This window comes from Rhinoderma darwinii, chromosome 5 (genome assembly GCF_050947455.1).
Source record: "Rhinoderma darwinii isolate aRhiDar2 chromosome 5, aRhiDar2.hap1, whole genome shotgun sequence".
Lineage (NCBI taxonomy): Eukaryota > Metazoa > Chordata > Amphibia > Anura > Rhinodermatidae > Rhinoderma > Rhinoderma darwinii.
Genome location: NC_134691.1, coordinates 301,665,641 through 301,688,190, shown reverse-complemented (window position 1 = coordinate 301,688,190; position 22,550 = coordinate 301,665,641). Strand labels below are relative to the sequence as shown.

Sequence of the window (22,550 nt, the reverse complement as noted above, 5' to 3'; positions counted from 1 at the left end):
ATTTGGTTTAGGTCACAATTGCCCTGCCATACATTCTACACATAACCCTTTCTTTGCCATAGGCATATCTCTTTCCTCATCTCCGGGAAGGACCTTCGTAGCCAAGGATGTTTCTTATATGTTCTCGCTACAAATGGCTCTAGTGCGGGCTAGATCATGGCTAGAGAGGTCTTGTTTTAAAACCAGAATTCTCTAGTTGTGATCTAGGCTGAGCTAGAGCAGGATGAAGGGGGAGCTTCATGGATTTGCAGCTCCTGCCTCAGCCTTTCTGAAGGAACAGAGGAGGGAGGGGCAAGCTGACAGCATGCAGGGGGAGTAGGAGGATCTTTGATCATGTTTCTGTCTTTAACCAAACCGAAAATGCAGCATGGATCAATATGGCCCACCAAATATAAAGAGGAAAAGTATATGCAAATTGCACAGGTTGATCCTAGGGTGTTTACCCAAAAAGCATCACAACGGAATATATATAACCTAGAGGAAAGATGCTAAGAAACAGAGAATTTATGAAAAATAGAAAAATACTTTATTAACATACATGATACAGGACAGTAGACCATGCATAAAAATGAAAAAATCCATAGACCAGCAGTTAAAAAGGGACAGCGAGGGACACATATCTACCAAATGATTATAAATTACAGATTTGTATCCATGATTAGCCTTCAGAGAAAATATAAAGACATTTTTGACCATATGTGGATGTCGATATATTTGAGTAAACACAAAAAATGTGTGTGAAAAGATACTTATAGGTCATGTATGGGTCATATATTAATAAATTAGCAAATGCAAATATAACCAATAACGTGATGAAAGATTGGTCTAATAACCACATACAAATGTAGCACTAAGCTACATGAGCCCAATCCGTATGTGCAAAGTATTAATAAACCACATGAGCACCGGGCAGTGCGACTAAACCATATATATGGTCAATGGATTAAGAAATGCAATAGCATGCATCACAAGTGCAACAAACACACAGGTGGTCAAGTATATACTGAAGGAAGAACCGATCATATGAAAAATAGATGCAGCATATTAAAAGAGATATAACATACCCATGGTCAAATGCAGGAAGAGGTACAACCAGAGTCCACCCCAACGCGCGTTTTCGGCGCAAATGCCTTCGCACCCAGACAAAGGCATTTGCACCGAAACGCGCGTTCCTCTTATGCCCGCCCACCGCCGAAAATTGTGACTTCTGGCCCATCGTGAATGCTGTCAATCAAAAGTAAGGAGGCGGGGTAAACTCGGAAAAGCGTGAGGAATGAAGATATGACTCTTTTCAAACGAAGATATGACTTTTTTATGCTCATTAGCATACGGCACGGGAACACTAAAAAACGGAATACTAAAGCTACAGAGCCGACTACCACTGTGCTGTGGATCATGCTGGGCTGGAACAATGGGAAGTGTATGACGCTGATTGGTCAGCCTCATACACTTCTTTACAACACCCACTTGGTCAAAAGTAAAAATACGCCCAGTTGGTCTTTAAGAAACTAATCTAAAATTGCTCATAACTTGCTAAAAAATGATCGTTTTTCAAAATAATAACCACTGTTATCTACATTCCAGCGCCAATCAGATTATGTAGGAGATAGGGCACTTATAATCTGGTGACAGAGCCTCTTTAATGAACTTGAGCGAGGTTGTGCTGTCTGCCTTTAGAGCTGTTCAGTCAAATTTGACTTTATTGAAATGGTTCACGGAGAGACCATGGGCAGGCAGAGTAAAAGCCCAGGCCGTCACTGAAAATTGTGCCACCATTTGTTTGCTGTATCAATCGGAGCCGTGTGTAAAGGTCAGAACAGACACCGTGTTCATTCATGTGCAAGACATAAAGGTTAAAAGAGGGGAGATGGAGGTAATGCAAGAAGCAGAGCAGCTTAATCATATTTTTCACGGATATGTTTTCCTATTAATGCTTTCAGGTTCTCACTTCATTTAGCTGGACTGTGAAATGTCAAATGAACCAAGGCATCAGGGCAATCTTTCCATATCACTCTATCACTCCGCTTCACTTTACAATTAGCAAACAGGAGATTGTGACCATCATCCCTAGTGCAAGCATGCTATGTACATGTGAAGAAGGCATTGTGGTGTGAGTGTAAACCTTCCATGACCCGGGGGGGGTTTTGACCCTTTGTGTGCAGAGCAAAGCTTTACCTTGTGCTGTTTTGCATTCCAACTTTCTGAAGGTTTTGCTTTGGCTCTATCTTCTATTTAAAGGGATTGTTCTGGATGTCAAAATGCAATGCCTATCCTTAGGATAGGCCATCAATATTAGCCCGGTGGGGGTTTGATTGTCAGCATCCATGCTGATCAGTTGTTTGAAGTGTCCGGGTGCACGTACGAGCGCTGCAGCCTCTTCATTGTTTACCTCAGGTTTTAGACTGGTTGGTTGTAATTGTTCACGCCGTTACTTTCGCATCACCTGTGCAAGGTATTCCAGTGTGGTCCCAGTCAAGTGAATGGGACTACACTGCAATACCTCGCACAGTTGCTACAAAAGTAGCAGTGTCTACAAATACAAACAAGAATGAAACCTATGTAAACCATGAAGAGGTGGCAGAGCTAGTACAAGCACCCGGACACTTCAAGCAGCTGATCAGCGTTGGTGCTGAGAGTTGGACCCTCATAAATCTAATATTTATGGCTTATCCTGAGGATAGGCCATCCATTTTGAAATTCTGGGTTTAGCAACTCCTCGCGATCAGCGCTGGTCCCAGCAATTGGACAACTATCACCTATCCTGTGGTCATTAAAGGGTTAATTCAGGTTTTATTTAGGTGGAACCAAAGCGTGAAAATTGCTGCAGTAGCAAAAGGGTTGAATAACTTCCTATCCCAAAAACAAAAGCTAAAAACAAAGCAAAACCTTCAGAATGTTAGAATGCAAAATCGAGGACCTCATTTTCAAAACTTCACCCTTTGAGGCATGTGTTGGAGAGTGTCGTATTTTGATCCCACAGCTTTCGCAAATGCAAAGCAGGTGAAAAGAATTCAAATTTCATTTTTTTTTCCGGGAATGTCACTTTAAAGACAGATTTTTTTATTTATTTTATTTTTTTGTAAAGCGAATATGAGCATTAAGAAATTCACGGCATTGTAGTCTGATATATAAGAAATGATAGCGGGAACAGTAAAGTAAGTTGAAAAACACCTGTAGAGCTTTATAGTGACTGGGCCATACGACGTCTCTTTAGCTTCAGCATTCCCTGCTAAAGTGAAGAACGTGCCAAGCGACGTGGTACACTATAACGGGCCCCTGCCTGGCAAAGCAGGCAAAATGCACAAAACAACCATTCACCTACAGAATTTATAAACTGTGTACAAAACATCTATCGGAATAGTATAGGATCACTAGCCCCAGAGTAATGTCAGTATTGGGTGTAATCTAGTAAACATAAAGAAAACTGTAATAAAGCCCATAATGTATTGATAAGGAGCTGCTTGATTATTAGATATCCTACAAATAAAAAAATATCCTGACTGTACTTACAGTAATATGAATGAAAATAACATGTGTGTGTGGTGTGACAGTCACAAGAACAGTCAGAAGAAACTATTTTATATCATGTCTTCTTTAGTTATAAAAGAGAGCTAGAGAGAGAGCTAGAGAGAGAGCGAGCTAGAGAGAGAGCGAGCTAGAGAGAGAGCGAGCTAGAGAGAGAGCGAGCTAGAGAGAGAGCGAGCTAGAGAGAGAGCGAGCTAGAGAGAGAGCGAGCTAGAGAGAGAGCGAGCTAGAGAGAGCGCGAGCTAGCGAGAGAGCTAGAGAGAGAGAGAGAGATAGATATGGATGGGAGAGAGGGATGGGAGAGATAGATAGAATTATTCAGGAGGGTGGTTAATGACAAACTTATTCTGGCAATCATAACCTGGGTTTTCTCTGGGCTACTTGAAAATTGTCACTAAAGTGCATGAAGCTCGTCGGCTACAAACACGGGTGGCGTGGGCTTAATTGTGGGATACATTTACGGGTACATTTTGGTTGGGGTTGTACGAATTTTAAACAGGTTTAGTTACAGAAATTTGGTTGTGATGGACGTATAGGCAGGAAGAGCAGGTATCCCTCTTCAATTTTGTTTAGATGATCATTGTAGCCTGGGTCGTTACTTGTGGGAATTAAGAGTTGGCGTTAAAATGCTTGAAACACATTAGGGTTTCGTGGCCGGTTTGGGACATTACTGCTGAAAATACACCGGTAGCGTGGATAGTTATTCCCAAAAATGTTTTACGTTTCAGGGACATTTGTGAGGATTTATGATCTGTAATACGCGCATGTGGGCTTCTGGGCAATAAATTGTCTAGCGTAGATATTAGTTTTGCTTATTTCAGGACTTGATCACACACAGAAATGTAAAACAAAATGTACGGAGGGTAAAATTTGCGACATTCACATGTTTTCCTGGAGTCGCTAAAAATTGAGGTACTCTGGGTGGAATGAAATTGTGGGATACCACATTGCAACACTAGTTCCTGCATTTATTTTTTTAAATTCAAGAATGGATTATTGGCCTACATACAACTATCGGTACAAATCCGTAACTGTGGGATAACCCTAAGGCCAAATGCACACGATGCGTATGAAGTACGGATTTTCGTGCGGCAAATCTGCAACGTAATACAGTACAAGCAAAGTAAATGAGATTTCAAGAAACAGATTTTTTTCTGCATGAAAATTGACTTGTGGTGCGTTTTTTTAAAAGCTGCAGCATGTCAATTCATCTTACAGTTCGCGAGCAGAAAAGGACAAATCCGCAGCATAAAAACACACCTATTTCTGCTTCTAAATGAAAAAACCGCACCTAAAAACGCATAAAAAATGTTAGGTGCAGATTTTACCTGTGGTTTTGATGCAGATTTGCTGCACCAAATTCCGCAACGTGTGCATGTAGCCTTGGGCTACTAAATGTATTCGTTAATTATTTATTTATTTTTGTAAGCATTTTTTACAAAAGCAAAAAAAGTTACTGTCAAATATAGGTGGTAAACGCTGCCGTGTTATTTGGAAAAAATATATATAAAAAAAAAAGAGGAAAAGTAAGTAGATCAGAGTAAAGAGGGATGTGCTTCACTCTGGGAAGTGGGTGACCAGATGATCAGGGGGCACTGACAGATGCGGTGATTTAAAAAAAAAAATGTTTTAGGGACCGCTGACAACAACCCCCGATCTGTGCTCCAAGACCTCCGCTACAGGATGCAGTTAGCATTTGTTCTTCCCAACGGCACTTTTATTCTGATTCAGCACCGTAAAAAGGCAAATGCATCAAAATAAAGCCCTTTAGTGACTGCTGTGAAAAGGCGCATTGGCAGTCACTAAGGTGTTAAAGGTTATGGAAATCTTTGTCATGGGGAATTTTTTTTATATGTTACTGATTACCCAGAGTTAAAAAAAAAAAAAAAAGTTGCATTCTGTTTGACTTCATTCATTCATTCGCTATAATGTCAGTGTGAACAGTCTTCTACAACCAAGAAGCGATTCTACTTCTGATAACACATTTCTTTACTTGATTCCCATGCAAGCTCTGAACAAAAAAAAAAATGCTTATTAGCTTAACATGCAGAGGAGGCGAATTTGAAATTAAAAAGCAGATGGCAAATAATTATTATGTCTCTCCTTAATACTGGCTGAGCAGATTATGCATAATTGTAAAAATGTCATCACACTTTGTAAACATGAAGGCAAAGTGAGTTTGCTGGGCTGCACATCTGTTTTGGGACATTGTTAAATGGTTAGAATAATCAATGCTGATTTGAACTAAGCAGATTAATCTGGGGGATCTAATTAACTTAACAGTTATGACTCCTGGTAGATACATGACTCATGCGTCATAAAAGGCCTGACAAGAATTTGGCAGGTTAAGCCGTGACAGCACTGGAGCCTCTGAGCTTTAAACTCTTTTTTTTTTGTCTGCAGTTAAAGGGATTGTGTCATTAGAAAATGACTTATTGTTTGTTTTAAATAAAGTTTTTAATGTTAAACATATGTCATCATTTTTCTATATTAAAAAATAATCCTGAAATCTTGCAGTTTTCACTCTGGCCACTAAGCCTCACAATAGACTGACCCTTCCTGTTCAGTAGAGATCACATCTCAGCAGACATCTCATCACCACAGGCAGGATTATAATTAGGTGACATCTCTATATATAGATATCGCAGGTCTCACCATTGACAATAGGGGATGGTTACAGCTCCCCTCCTATCCCTTCCTGCATAATGACCTCTGCACAGGGTCCCCTCCAGTTCACAGGTTCCTATAGTCCATGTGGCTGCTGTAAAGTATATCTCTAAATACTGTTAACAGAAGCTCAGGCAAGATGGCTGCCCCATAATCATGTACAGAAAATAGAAGTAAAAAAAATTACAATTAAAAGCTAAAAAACAATTATAAAAAAAGAACACGTTTCACTGTGTTTATCATTAGGAAAATAAAATATATGTGATACATTCTCTTTAAGGAGCATTGACTTCTCTAAAGCTTTGATATTAATGTATGTCACTCGGTTATATCATTAGGCCGGATTCACACGAGTGTGTGCGTTTTGCGTGCGCAAAGGGCACTTTACAGCTCCGTGTGTCAGCCCCGTATGATGCGCCGTTTGGATGTTTGTAAACAGAAAAGCATGTGGTGCTTTTCTGTTTACATTCATACTTTGACAGCTGTTGCGCGAATCACGCTTGTCCCACGGAAGTGCTTCCGTGTAGTGCGCGTGATTTTCACGCACCCATTGACTTCAATGGGTGCGTGATGTCCGTTCTTTGTGCGTATTTCGCGCATGTCGTGAGTTTTTCGCAGCGAACTCACGCTGCGTAAAAATCACTCAACTGTCTGCACTGCCCCATAGACTAATATAGGTCTGTGCGACGCGCGTGAAAATCACGCGCGTTGCACGGACGTATATCTCGTTCGTCTGAATAAGCCCTTAATTCTACTTTATACGTTTTGCATATGGCAACAATTTCCTAAACTTGTAAGATCGGCTCCATTAATCCCTATCCGAACGAGTAAGTAACTGTACGTCGTTGCGGGAGGTTACTTCCTGCACGAGGACGTACAGTTACTGAGTTTTTCCCGGTGCACACTGTTGGCGACAGAGTGCATCGGCAACCGGGAGTTCAGCTGACGCTCCACTCTTGCTGGCCAGCGGTCCTTTGCTGCTGATTTTGGCGAATTAACCCCTTAAATTCGGCGATCGGTTGCAATTGACAAATTTTAGGGGGTTTTTAACATATCGGCAGACCCCGGTCCGAAATCGCGGGGTTTGCCGATAGTATGGCAAACGGAAGCCAAACAATGGCTTCTGTGTCTGCCATGGACGGAAGCCCATCAGGACCAACCTTCTGCTGGTCCTGATAGGCTTCCTGTCAGAGTGACAGGAAGTCACTGTGTCGTTCCCGATGCACACTGTCGGCGACAAGGTGTGCATCGGGAACTTGGAGATCAGCTGACACTCCAGTGTTGTCGATCAGCGGCTCATCGCCGCTGATTTTGGCAATTAACCCGTTACATGCGGGGCTCGATTGCTATCTCCGCATGTAGGAGGTTTGTAGCACATCAGCAGCCCCCATGCAATCGTGGGGGCTGCTGATGCTTGTGTTGGCATCCGGAGGCCAGGCAACGGCCTCCGGGTCTGCCATCTATGGAAGCCTATGAGGACCAGCCTCTGACTGGCCCTCGTAGACTAACTGTCAGAGTGACTGTGACGTCACACTGACAGTTGGAATACATTACACTACCTAGGTAGTGTAATGTATTCTAGCAGCGATCAAATCTGCAGGTCAAAAAAATAAAGTGTAAAAAGTAAAAGAAGAGTTAATAAACAAAAAAATAAAGTGTAAAAAGTAAAAAAAATGTTAATAAAAATGTTTTATAAAAGTGTAAAAATAAAAGGTTTTGTTTTCCTATAATAAGTCATTTATTATAGGGAAAAAATTAAAACGTTAAAAAAAAAAATACACATATTTGGTATCACCGTGTTCGTAACGACCCAAACTATGAAACTATAATGTTAATTTTTCTACACGGTGAACGCCGCAAACAAAATAAATGGAAAACTGTCAGCATCGCTATTTTTTGGTCACCACCCCTCCCAAGATATAGAATAAAAAGTGATCAAAAAGTCGCATTTTCCCCAAAATAGTACCAATAGAAACTACAAACCGTCCCGCAAAAAACAAGACCTCCCACAGCTTTTTTGACGAAAAAATAAAGTTACGCCTCAGAATAGCGTGTCCCAGAAAATAAATTATTTTATAGAAACGTAATTTTATTGTGCAAACGCTGCAAAACGTAAAAAAAACTATACACATATGGTATCGGCGTAATCGTACCGACCGGCAGAATAAATTAAAACTTAATTTATTGCGCACGGTGAACGCTGTAAGAAATAAAGAATTTAAAGCGCCAAAATCGCTGTTTTTTGGTCACCTTAGCTCTAAACAAGATCCTATGGGGTCAAAATGCTCACTATACCCCTAGAAAAATTCCTTGAGGGGTGTAGTTTCCAAAATAGGGTCACTTTTGGGGGGTTTCCACTGTTTTTGTCCCTCCGGGGCGTTGCAAACCCGACATGGCACTGAAAACCAATCCAGCAAAATCTGCGCTCCAAAATTCAAAAGGCGCTCCTTCCCTGCTGAGCCCTGCTGAGGGTGCAAACATCAGTTTACGACCACATATGGGGCATTGCTGTAATTGGGAGAAATTGCTTTACAAATGTTTGGGTGCTTTTTCTCCTTTATTCCTTGCAAAAATTAAAAAATTCTATGTTTCCACAGAAAAATAGGTGATTTTCATCTTCACAGACTAATTCCACTAAATTCTGCAAAAAAAACTGTGGGGTCAAAATGCTAACTATACCCCTAAAAAAATGCCTTGAGGGGTGTAGTTTCCAAAATGGGGTCACTTTTGGGGGGTTTCGACTGTTTAGGTACCACAAGACCTCTTCAAACCTGACATGGTGCCTAAAATATATTCCTAAAAAAAGGAGGCCCCAAAATCCACTAGCTGCTCCTTTGCTTCTGAGGCCTGTGTTTCAGTCCATTAGGACACTAGGGCCACATGTGGGATATTTCTAAAATCTGCAGAATCTGGGCAATAAATATTGAGTTGCGTTTCTCTGGTAAAATCTTCGGTTACAGATTTTTTTTTTTATTACAAATGAATTTCGGCAAAAAAAATGAAATTTGTAAAACTCACCTCTACTTTGCCTTAATTCCTGTGAAATGCCTAAAGGGTTAAAATACTTTCTAAATGTGGTTTTGAATACCTTGAGAAGTGCAGTTTTCAAAATGGGGTGATTTATGGGGACTTTCTAATACATAGGGCCCTCAAAGCCACTTCAGAACTGAACTGGTCCCTGAAAAAATGGCCTATTGAAATTTTCTTGAAATTATGAGAAATTGCTGCTAAAGATCTAAGCCTCGTAACGTCCTAGAAAAATAAAAGTATGTGAAAAAAAAATGATGCAAACAAAGTAAACATATGGGGGATGTTAACTAGTAACTATTTTGTGTGGTATTACTATCTGTTTTACAAGCAAATACATTTACATTTGGAAACATGGTAATTTTTGCAAACTTTTGTTACATTTTGGTGTTTTTCACAAATAAATATTGAATTTATCGACCAAATTTTTTCACTAACATAAAGTACAATATGTCTCGAGAAAACAATCTCAGAATCGCTTTGATAGGTAAAAGCGTTCCAGAGTTATTACCACATAAAGTGACACGTGTCAGATTTGAAAAAATCATCTGTCCACAAGGCCAAAACAGGCTGTGTCCTGAAGGGGTTAATAAACTTTTAGGTCTTGTTCATGGGGTGTATTTGGTGCAGATTCCCTACCAAAAAGCTGTTGTAAAATACAGTTCAATGCATGCAAATTGTGTTTAGCAAAACCCCATTTACATTCAGCCAAAATAATTACACCTATTTAAGGGCAATTTGAAAATGTGCAGTAGGTCCTGTCTGCCACCGATTTCTTCTAGTTTTGCCATAGATTTAGTCCGTTACAATGCAAAGCCTCCGCAAAATCTGTAAAATAGAAAAAACAAACGGTGAATTTTGCAGTGGTTTTCAGCTCATCTTTTCGGCAAAATGTTTTTTATGCATGGCGTAATGGCCGTAGATATCCATATTCTCTTGTCCGTGAATAAATAAAGTTATTGGAGTTTTTATATAGATCGTAGATGGAGATTATGTCCATTCTCCTTACATTTCTAATATATATATTACACAAGTGAACATAGCCCTGCTATATGTGTACCTAAGAAGGATCTTGCCACTAGAACACTCGATTAGGGTACCTTTCAATTGGACTTTAATCATTCAATTAGTGTTTTGTGATTGTACTCCTAGCTGCCCCCTGGAGGGTAGTTGGAGGGGCTATTGCAGGGTACGCCACATCTCGTACAGTTCCCTCAGCCGCTGATCAGTCATCCTCCCCTCACGCTTAGAAAATGTCAGCAGGAAATAGCTCAGTATACGATGTCTCATTGATGACGTTGACATTAACCCTTCCATGTAGCTATGATTTGAAATGCTCTAAAGTAAGGGGGTTTCTGTTTTTTTTGGGTTGGTTTTGCCAAATATGTTTTTTAGAAGTTACAGCACACCGGAACACTCCGCAACTATTGTCACATTCCCTACAGAGCAGCGTACCAATGTTTACTATGTAGCTTTATACAAGCTGTGTGTTCTTTGTAGAAGTCATTCGTGTATTTAACGGCATTGCGAGAAGAAAATGTCTCCTGCAGATGTTTTATGTTCGTGTTTTCTTTATTTCTAGCGCTGTGCATACTGTAAGCACCTTGGAGCTACTATCAAATGCTGTGAAGAGACCTGTTCCCAGACTTACCATTACCCCTGCGCTGCTGGATCTGGCGCCTTCCAGAATCTCTCCTGCTTTTCTCTTCTTTGCCCCGAGCACATCGATCAGGCTCTTGATTGTTGTAAGTGAGGCTTTTCTTTACACACTACGCATATAGACTGGTGTTTCTTTCAAAATCCGGTCCACAGTCCTGCAAGGGTTAAAGAGGTTGCCCAGGATTAGAAAACAAGTCTTCACACCAGCCATCCATTTAGAAACTACGCCACTTTTGTCCATGTGCTTAGTCTGGTACTGCAGCTCAGTACCATTTACCTTGTTGGGGCTGAACGGCATGCCAGACCCAGCCCATAAACAGTCCAGTGTAACACAGTTTTTTTTGTTTTGTTTTTGTTTTTGTTTGTTTTTTTTTCAGTTCCAGGCAGCCTTTTATAATTCTAGTGTGCTGTGAATTTATTTCATGACTTCAGTCATATGAATTCAGTCATTTAATTTTCTCATGGAGTATAAGCTTTTGCGAGCAGGGTCCTCACTACTTTTGTTTCAATTGTTAACTAGTTTGTTCCTATGTAATGTCTGATATTGTCTGTACATATTCCCTCTTAATTGGAAAGTGCTGCGGAAGACGTTGGCGTTATATAAAGATGATTAATGTTAACCACAACCCAACACCCGCCCGGAATGTACAGCGAAAGTTTGAAGGGAAAGTATAGAGCGAGCGCATGGTCAATCACGGGGTTCCAATCTGTTGCAATGGCAGCCGGAGGACTATTAAAGGCCTCCAGGTCTGTCATATGTGTCCTATTAAGTATGACAGTGTATTGCCTGAGCGATCTAGGAATCCCATTGTAAAATCCCATAAGGGGACTAAAAAAAACAACTTAAACATTTCTATTTTTTTTGTATTTGTAAATTATGTAAGCAATAAAAAAAAGTAAACATAATTGGTATTGCCATGTTTGTAAAAGTCTGATCTATTAAAATATACCCTTATTAAAGCTGTCTGGTGAACTCCGTGAGAAAAAAAAGATTAAAAAAAAAAAGCAGTGTTTTTATGGTCATTTCGTGCTCACTCCCCCCCCCCCCCCCCCCAAATAATGGAATAAAAAGTACCTGTACTCCAAAATGGTACCAATAAAATGACCGCTCGCCTTCACACGTCTCCATTGACAGAAAAAAAAGTTAGCTCAGAATATAACGAGACAAAACGACAATTTTTTTTACAGCGTTTTTACTTTGTAAAATTTGTAAAAGATAAAAAAAATATGTACATTTGGTATCCCCATAATCGTTTTGACCCGTAGAATAAAGTTAACATGTATCTTTTACCGCACGGTAAATGCCATAAGAACCTAACCCAAAGAACAATGGATTAATCACTGGTTTTGTTTTTCACCCCACATATTTTGTTTTTTAGCTTTTCAGTACATTATACAATAAATGGTGTCATTAAAAAGTACAACTTGTCCGGCAAAAACCAGACCCATGTCCACAGAAAAATAAAAAAAAGTTATGGCTTTTGGAATTCAGGCAGGAAAAAATAACTGCGACAGGATGGGGTTAATAATATTTATTAACAATTAATAAGGTAATAGATCTGCAGTTCAGTTCTTTTGTAGTTCTCAAATATTCAGATACTGTGCTAGCCAAAATAATCTGGCCATTGGCATCCTATAGTAACTAGTATTATCTGTGGTTACCACTGCTCAGCGAAGGGTGGCAGAGCTGAGAAACGGAACCTAAACACTGTTTTATAGTTTTGTTGTAACTTTTACTTATGTTGTGCGAGTTTAGTTTCATTCATGCTGCTTATTCTTTCAGATAAAGACAACGCAAACTGCGCTCTGTGTGACAGCTCTGGAGACCTGTTGGATCAGCTCTTTTGCACAACTTGCGGTCAGCATTACCATGGCATGTGTCTGGACATAGCAGTGACCCCTTTGAAGCGTGCTGGCTGGCAATGCCCAGATTGCAAAGTCTGTCAGAATTGCAAGTAAGTTGTATAATATTAGTGTTTATGGATATTTAGGTTGTAGTGACCTACTTTTTAGTGTCTGTTTTTTATGTTTTTGTGTTTTTTTTGTTTTTCCAGTTTTACACTGAATCGGAGTAATAAGACAAAACATGACTAACTAGTATAGTGAATTCTGTGGTTTGTGACACTTGAAGTTGTATGGAGTATGTCATTATCTGTTGAACATTTCCGGTTTCATACCTGCTGACATGGTAGCATTGATACAACAAATACTCACAATACATTACTGACCATAGTGACAAGAGACAATAATATTATGTTAGTACAAAGTCTAGTTTTTCCCCTATTGCCAGGTGCTTGTGAATTAAGGCAGTTATATTTTTATGATGTCACAACCGTGTTTGTCTTTATTCCTAGACATTATTTTTTTGTTATGTCACAGTACTTTTCTTAGGCAGAGCTCCATGGTGATGTCACAATACTCGTTTTGTCTTTTGAACTTGGTAGAGTTTTGTTGAGATGATCTCACGTGTTTTGTTTTTTTTTTACCCACCCGAGTTCCATTGGTATTGACATTTTTGCTAATGTCACAATAGTGTTGGTCTAATGTTCTTTGTAGAGTTCCATCGTGGTGTGTTTATATTTTGTAAGGCAGAAATATGTTGTGGTGTTGCAATAGACTTTCTTCTTTTTTTTTTTTTTTTTTTTTTTTTTTTTTTATAATTTTTATTACCATTGTGGTTTTGACATAATATTTTTACATTATTACTAATCAGAATTGTTATGTGATGATGTCTTAATAATGTTTCTAGATTTTTCTTGAGTTTCATTGTGGTGATTTCACAATCGTGTTCACACAATATGACTCTGCCTATGAAAAAAAAAAGTCTAGTTTTAACCCTAAAGCCAGGGGGTTGTCTATTCTGGAACCATGGCACTTTACAGCTTGGTGTCCCATTCACACATGTTGCTTGGGGTGGGTTTTTGTCTATGCTAGAAAAATGTCATAATGTCATATCCCTCTGCTATGTGAGAGATAGCACGTAACAAGTTCTCTGGGCTCTGTGTATATCTTTTAATTCATCACTACCAGGTTCCAGAACATCGAATTGGCCCTTATTAACCCTTTCATGCATGTCCTAGTTGCATATACCCTGTGCAGCCAGGATGTGAATCTACAGACCTCTACTAATGCCGGCATAGCGATGAGGAGAGCGCTCTGACGCCGGCGGTGTCAATGTCCACGGCTCCCCAAGAACCTGCTCTCTGACAGCCGAGCCGATTGGTTCGGCTACTGAGCATGTGACCACCATGATTAACAAATAATGGTGATCTCTGAAAAGTTTGTTTGTAAACAAACTTTTCCCACTTGTCCTCTCCTCAGTCATCTCCACTTGTCAGTGTTTCAGAGAGAAGGAGACTGATCGAGAGAAGACAGGAGAAAATGTAAAAGCATTACATACAATTGTGTATGTATGTGTGTGTGTATATGTATATACTTTGTATTCCCTGTGCCCCTTAGTGTTAGAATAGGCAGGCAGGAACAGTAGGTAAGTTAGCGTGATAATAAATTGTCAGTTAATTCATACGTTCACTATTTAGTGTAATTTAATAAATTACACTAAATCTACCACTTGTTTTGATCAATTGTTTGTTTGTAATAGAAAATGTGTTGCATATGTAGCAAAAAATAAATAAAATATATATATATATTTGAAAGTGTGATTTATTCTAAAAAAAATGGTGTAGTTATCCGAAGTAGTTCAAAAGTTATGACCGTTTAAAAGAACGTATACCAAAACTTTAAATTTAGGCCTGGTCATTAAGGCATCAATGACCCTTGGTCCTGAAAGGGTTAAGACTTCCTAAAAGGGATATTACCATCACATAATTTTATAGCATATGTCGAGGAATTGTAGTTCCCCCGCACAGTGGGTGGCCATTCAATACGCAGTGTAGGGAAAAACGAGCCACAGCATAAAACTAGCGTTATGACACCTTCATTCTGAGGATCAGTGGTGGTGGGGGGGGGGGGGGGGGTCGTCCTGGTAGTTAGATTCCCAATGATGAACTAGTAATGGTATCTGCATCATCTTCATAGTTTTCAAGCTCTCTGCTTGCTTTCATTCAATACATACCTTCGATGTTTCTCCCAGGGTATAAAAGTCAGTCCTGGTCACGTGATGGACGCACAGCTGCAGGACTGGTCACAGTACCACATCAGAGCTGCATCTTGCACCTCTTCGTCCATCACAATCCGTGATTTTATTCTCTAGGAGTCCACATATAGACGGCTCCTACCTATTTATTTTCCATGTGTTTGTTAGCTGAGCACATTTTTCATAATTTTGTCTTGCAGACACTCTGGAGATGACAACAAGATGCTCGTCTGCGATACTTGTGACAAGGGTTACCATACGTTTTGTCTGCAGCCGGTTATGGACTCTGTACCAACAAATGGCTGGAAGTGTAAAGTAAGTTGGCCTAAAGAACCCACTTGTTTACAGCTATTTAGTACCTCTCGGTTAGGCTGGGAGGTGCTGTTATTTGCGGAACCACAATGAAACACATTAAAGAAGATCAATCATAAGATAGTCAAATTAAAGAGTGCCTTCTGGTAATAGATTGACTTTATGATGGCATTTATTAAATATTCTTTGCCGGTCTTTCTGATGTAAATGACAATTATTTTGTCCACTAATTGGTCCATGGTCTTCCAACGGATTTATAATTCTTCAGCCACTTGTAATGGAGAAGTGGAGGTGAACGTTTTCTGGTACAACCTCGGTACAGGCATGTGCCACATTGGGGAATAGAACTCATGCAAAACTATTTTTTTTTCTAACTGACCTACTGCAACATGGAACACCAGTCCTAGTAAATGTATACTAATGGGTAAAGGAAATCTGGGATGTTCTGTTTTTAGATTTTCATTATATCCTGTCCAGAAAACAAATCCTACGTTTCTAAAAACTTAACAGACGTATAAAAATTGCTCACTATAGAATTGCTGGTCATTTTGTGTTTTGGTTTCACTTTAAGAACTTTTTTTTTTTTTACGCTGTAATTCATAAGATCATGATATTGATGTCTGACGTGGATAAATTGTGTTTTCTTTGTTGAAGTATCATGAAATAGTCATGTCAATGCTTCAGTAGTCCTCCTTTTAGCTGACTTCCGTAAATTGTTCTACCGTGCTGTTATTTTATGAAAAAAAAAAAAATGTTACATCGATTAAAATAACTCTTCTTTGCCTTTTTTTTTTTTTTTAAACCTAGAACTGCCGTATATGTGCAGAATGTGGTGCACGGACCAGTCGTCAGTGGTATCTCAACTGTTTGATATGTGATAACTGTTTCCAGCAGCAGACCAGTTTGCCTTGCCCGATTTGTGATAATCCTCTTCAAGCAGACGTGCACAAAGATCTTTTGCATTGCCAGATGTGCAAAAGGTAAAAAATGAAGTTTTATTCTTGTACAAAGCTTCCCTAAGGCTTTGTGCACACCTTGTTTTGCTCTACGTTTAGCATGTACATCAGGAAAGCTTGCGTCGTATACGTTAAACGGGTCTATAGAGCTCCATTAGCCCAACGGAGGTCAAGTGTGTCCTTTTGGCCTCCATCAGGCTGGTTTACGCTGGTATACTTTTTTTTTTTCTGGTAGGATGAAAAAGCATTGTTGACTACGACTTTCTTTCCCGGGGGATCCTGCAAAGAAACGTATACCGCACAGTATACGTTTTTGTTTTTTTTTTAACAGAGCCTATGGGTGACTTATTCAATTGTATGGGATATGTTTAACGTATATGTCTGGAGCTTTTTCCGGCATATACATTAAACCTAGGCAAAAACTTGATATGCACAGTCTTATTCACATGGTTATGCCGTGTTCACAGACCGCACTAAGGGGTCCACAGTGAGTCCTTTTACACGGGCAGATTAATTGCCTGTAACAAGCGTTGCCCATTTACCACATTTATATTGTTTTTGCAGAAAAAAAGAGACTATGATCCAGCGCTCGTGTATAAATAAAAGGAATCACGGTTCCAATTTTATTGTATAACAAATTTAAAATTGTATATCAAAGTGCAAAAGGGTGAATCGCATTTGTAGTCCACACAAATTTTTTGCACAAATGGTCATTCGGGCTTTCATTTGAGGGCTCCCCATCTTACAGATTACATTATTGTTGGCAGCACATCCCGTCTACATTTGCTGCCAACAAGCAAGCAATGATTTTTTTTTATACGATATACATAGAATAAGCAATCGCTTAGGCAAATATCACCAACCTTAAAAGGCTCTTTAGGACACGTTACGTACTCTGTGTGTTCTGCCGTGTGGTGCGGCTCATTAACGTATTGACGCTGGGCATTGTCAGGACGTTGTACGTGATGCAGCACGGAGTTGCATATATGGCTCGGACACTACTCTGCCTCAGAACCTTGTATGGAGGGGAGAAGTGGAGCCATGAGGTGAGCGTACTTATTTTTTATTTTGTGTCTGGTTGGGATGGATGGCGCAGGGTTGTGGTCGTTGCGCGACCATTGTGGCACGCGGCCACGGCCGTTTTACCACGCTGGAGGATATGACAGATTTATTTAGAGGCATCTTTATAAATCTGTCGCTTCTTACTCAAGTTCAGCATGTAGTTATGAATTGGAACATTTGCTAAACCTTTAACAGAGTACATGTGATTTAGAAAATGTTTTACACAAAATATCATAAAGCATTATATTTACTTCACGTGATATTATCGGATCATCTATGTTGACATCTATTTTTTTTTTTGTTCTACTTTAGGTGGATACATCTAGACTGTGAAAAATGTGCAGACTATTTAGATGATCAGTTAAAAGACGATTACATCTGCGCATTATGTAAGCAACCTGAAGTGGAGGAGGATGTAGGGGAAGAATGTATGGAAATGGACGTTCCGGAATCTGAACCCGGTAAGTATTTTTTCAACTATATATTGAAGATGGGCAGTAACGTGGGGTCATCTTTATTTTGTGCTGAAACTGCCACCACTTTTCTAGGAAGGCTTTTTAATAGATTTTGGATGGCTGTGGGGATTCATGGCCATTCAGACACAAGGAAATGAGTGAGTTTGGGAACTGATGTTGGACAATAAGGCCTGGCTCATACTTGCCATTTCTTAATTGGAAACAGAATTTGTTTGTCAAAGTAATGTTCAGCAACGTTGATAAATTTCCTTTGTAATGACACTGAATTTGAATTTCCTTTCAGCCCTGCTACTGTATTATCAGAATATGGTTCAATAATGCAGTCCTGAGATTAACTTTGTACTCCTCTGTGTTGAAGGCTCCATTCACAGCCTCCATCGCAGATTCTATCATGCCTGCAGTGCAAATTTTCCCCCTAAGACGACATGGAAAGCGACAGCCGCCTTAGTAATTCAGTGGGGTTTGATGGGCACTGGTGGTTTCTGTTATGCGAGGGATCTGACCGTGTGTTAGTTTCCGTTATAAACGGAAGCCATGACTTAAAGGGAATGTGTTGCCAGCAAAACATGATTTATTTATTTTTGTTAAACAATTAGTGTGTGGGTGATTAAACATTGTTCTAATTTATTTTTATTTTTTTCACGAGTCAGGAAATATTATAAATTGGATTCTAATTTATAATATTTCCCATTGCTGGTCACTAGATGGAGCCATTCCCAAAATTGCAGCATTGCATGTGGTAAAGCAACCACATTGCTTTATGCTGCAAAATTGGGTAAAAAGCCCTCGCTCTAGTGAGCTCTGAGAATCCCCCCCTCCTTTATCCTGGCTAGTGCCGGGATAAACGAGGGGATTGAACGGTCTAACCTCCTACACTGTGTGTCGCCATTTTTTGAGCTAACACACAGTGTAGTAGGTTTACATACAGTAGTAAACACACACAAACACGAACATACATAGAAATCTCTTACCTGCTCCTGCCGCCGCGGCTCCCTCCGGCCCGTCCGCTCCTTCTGCTGCCGCTGGTCCAAGTGCACAAGTCCGGAAGCCGCGACCGGAAGTAGTAATCTTACTGTCCGGCCGCGACTTCCGGTCCACAGGAAAATGGCGCCGAACGGCGTGCATTTCAAATTGGACTGTGTGGGAGCGGCGCATGCGCCGTTCCCACACAGACAGCGTACATTGAAGTGGATGGAACGGGCCCCGTTCGCAGTCCCTATGGGACTGGAGCTGCCGTATTCCATGTCTGTATGTGTCGTTAATCGAAACATACAGAAATGGAAAAAAAAATGCCAGCCCCCATAGGGAAGAAAAAGTGTAAAAATAAGAAAAAGTAACACACAAACACACAAACACACAAATTAATCCAAACGTTTTTAATAAAGTACATCATCTTTAACATATAAAAAAAAAAATTGTGGTGACACTGTTCCTTTAAGTGTGAACAGAGCCATAGTGTTAGTTCAGCGTTTTCCTAATCCCTCTTAGTTTCTACTAAGGTAAAACTGATGTTCCCAAAACAAGGAAACTATTATACAAAATGCTCCTTTTATTAAGTGGTTGGTTTCACACTGCATTTTTGTTGCATTTTTAACATGCGTTTTTTTTGTTTTGGTAGTTAAACTCCAATGTCTCTCAATGTGAGATCATCAACCGAAACAATTTATTTTTTTTTTAAAACGCAACAACAATTGTTGTTGAACTCGCTGTATGTGAGCTAGAAGGCATGCAATGTTTTTAGTTTTTGCTTTTTACAGAGTTGAAAAACACTGTAATGATTTCTGTGATGCTATTGAATTAACGCCCCTTTATTAATTTAGCAGGCACAGATGAGATTGAAGTGGATATAGGTGGAAAAATTACATTTCAAGAAGAAGCACTTAATCACAATGATCATGTTCCAGGTGCAGCAGTAATGTGTCCTGATGAAGGTAAGCGGCATTTATTATTTAAACAATGTTTTACTATCTGAAAAGTATCTGCAGAATAGATAGTACTGATAGCAACAATGTTATTGTATCTCCCCAAATGATCTATTATTATATTCTTTGCTACTGCTACAGGGAGAAATCTTTGCACATGATTTACGCTTAGTTCACACCTGCATTGGTGTGTTCCGTCGTTCTGCACCATCAGAGGCACAGAACAAGGGAATAACTGAAGCAACGGTTCCTTTGCACAACGGACACCGGCGGCAACCAACAGTACCCACTGCCTTTAATAGGTTCCGTTGGGGTGTCTGTGATTTAACCGGAGACAATAGCACAGCATTTGTAATCTCCAGTAATCTCGGCCGTATCTGCAATGGAGGCCCCTAACGGAGACTCCAATGCAGATGTAAACGAGACCTTAGTTCAGGATTTCACCATTATTATCAAATGTAATGATTTTAAATGTAGTGAACGTGATGCCTAATTTATAATAGGGGCTTGAAATAGATTCTCTTACCTGTTCCTCTCCTTGGTGATGCTTTGGTCATTCAGCCACAGTCTCTGCATGAGTCTCTGAAAAGGGAGCAAAAGCAATTCGGCAGAGCACATAGCCGAGCTCCCTAGTTCCAGAGCCCACCCCCTAAGCAAAGTTTTAGTGAAAATCTACATTTACAGAAATTATGCAGAGGGGAGGAGAAAATACAATACTCTGTTGACACACATTTCTGCCTGCATTACACCTAAAACACATCTACAGCTGCCTAAGGAGTGATTAGGATTTTTTTTTTTGAGTGCACTGGCCGGTACTCTTCAATGCTTCTGCAACTTCTGGTCGAACCAAAGCAGCTGTCGACTGCAACTCTGAGGCCATAGGACCTTCACTTACACAATATTTCTCGTCCGTGTCAAAGGGGGACACAGATGACTGCTAATTTAAAAAAAGTTATAGCTCCTCCTACCAGTCTATACCCGGTGGTGTGGCTCACAGAGCAGGTCTTCATTGGGAGTGTATCGTGAAATTTTTCTCCCACCTCATTGGTCCATCAGCCTATGGGAGATGCTCCCTCTTTCCCCTTCTTTCTTTTTAGCAGCAGCTCCGATGTCAGATGTGTCTGCTTCACTTGTGAGGATCCTGCTTATTTCCTAATTTCAGCTTTGGGTAGGATAAGCCCATGGTGGTTTTTCCGATCTGGACACTGAACAGACGTCTAAACTTTCAACCACGGTCTACAACCTCATCGTGGCTGGCCGAGAAACCTTACAGGTGAAGGATCCTGGACCTTGATCCAAGATTCTCCTACCGCCATCCACGGCGCTCTCTAGAATGTTGTCCTCCACATACCAAGTTTTAGGACGTTTTCTCCTAGGAATGAGAATTTCCCTGCAGGTGTTTTTCAAAGTGCCTGGATATAATGTATTCCTTTCCCAACGACCTCTTAACAAATGTTAGTCTTCCCTGGTGGTAGATCCCTGGTTTCTCGCTTGGCTGAAAATAATACCGTGCCCCTGGCTGATACGATCACAAAAGATCCTGGAATGAGATCGCAAGTATGAATACTTTGCAAAATCTTCCTTTGAGGCAGCGGACTGTGACTAGAGTCGCTACTGAATGGAAATTACGACTTTGGCAGCACATCCTTCCGTGCATGGCAGACCTGGAGGCCGTTGTATGGCCTTTGGTTTTGCCATGCAACCCACGGCAGCACCCGCAATTGGTCCCCGGGAAAGTTTGTTGCTACAAAGTGAATTTTCTGAATTCTGTTTTGAATACTTTGAGGGGTGCAGTTTTTAAAATGGGGTGATTTATGGGGTCTATCTAAGCCATTTCAGAACTGAACGCGTCCTTGAAAAATAGCCAGAAATTGTCAAATTGCTGCTAAAGTTCTAAGCCTTGTAATGTCCTAGAAAAATTAAATGCTCAAACGATTCAAATATAAAGTAGACATATGGGGGATGTTAATCAGCAGCAATTTTGTGTGGTATTACTATCTGTTTTACAAGTAGATACATTTCAAATTAGAAAAATCATAATTTTTGTAAATTTTCTTTAGATTTTTTTAAATGTGTTTCACAAATCAGCAATGAATTTATTCACCAAATTTGTCCACTAACATAAAGTACAATATGTCACGAGAAAACAATCTCGGAATCGCTTGGATAGGCAAAAGCATTCCAGAGTTATTACCACATAAAATCACATGTCAGATTTGAAAAAATGGGGCTGGTCCCCAAGGGTCAAAATGACCTTGGTCCTGAAAGGGTTAAACCCAACTGTCAGTCCCAAGAAGGATGGAAATTTGTACGCTATCCTGGATCTGAAGTGCCTCAACCTGCGTGTCAAGGTTCATTTGCTTCCAGATAAAATGTCCTGCTCTTAATGATCACATTCTTGAGGCAAGGTGAATTCCTCTTTTCAGTGGACTTCAGGGTTGCGTACCTTCACATCCCTATTCATGTGTCCCATCAAGGATTCCTTGGCTTTGCGATCTGGGTTTGCCATTACCAATTTGTGGTAGTACAATTTGGCCCGTCAATGGCCCCTTTAGACTTCACGTAGGTGCTCTCCTCCGTCACAGCTCTCCTCCGTCACAGCTCTCCTCCGTCACAGCTCTCCTCCATTCCCGCTTCCATATAGGAGCTCCCTGTCAGCCAATGTGAAATGTTTTCGGATTACCCTGGACACCTTGTCCTGCTTCGGTTGGATCATCCTTCCTAAGTCTCCTCTTTCTAGGCATGTGTTAGACGCATCTCATGTGGATTCTTGGCCTGATGGCCTCTTCAATTCCAATGATTACCTGTGCCCAGTTTCACAATCAGCAGCTCCATTTAACAGTCTTTG

The 22,550-nt window shown here is 40.2% G+C and overlaps 1 protein-coding gene across 8 annotated transcripts in view; it reads left to right on the top strand.

Moving 5' to 3' along the window:
* Positions 1 to 22,550, top strand: part of KMT2C (lysine methyltransferase 2C) — a 219,778-nt gene that overhangs the window by 109,194 nt on the left and 88,034 nt on the right. For 7 of the 8 annotated variants that reach the window (XM_075827361.1, XM_075827357.1, XM_075827360.1 and 4 more), the window contains exons 7-12: positions 10,802 to 10,964; positions 12,662 to 12,833; positions 15,175 to 15,289; positions 16,094 to 16,266; positions 17,617 to 17,765; positions 19,601 to 19,711. In XM_075827361.1, coding sequence (XP_075683476.1) covers positions 10,802 to 10,964; positions 12,662 to 12,833; positions 15,175 to 15,289; positions 16,094 to 16,266; positions 17,617 to 17,765; positions 19,601 to 19,711 — 883 coding nt within the window. The remainder of the gene's footprint in view (positions 1 to 10,801; positions 10,965 to 12,661; positions 12,834 to 15,174; positions 15,290 to 16,093; positions 16,267 to 17,616; positions 17,766 to 19,600; positions 19,712 to 22,550) is intronic. The other variant, XM_075827356.1, reaches the window with a different exon arrangement.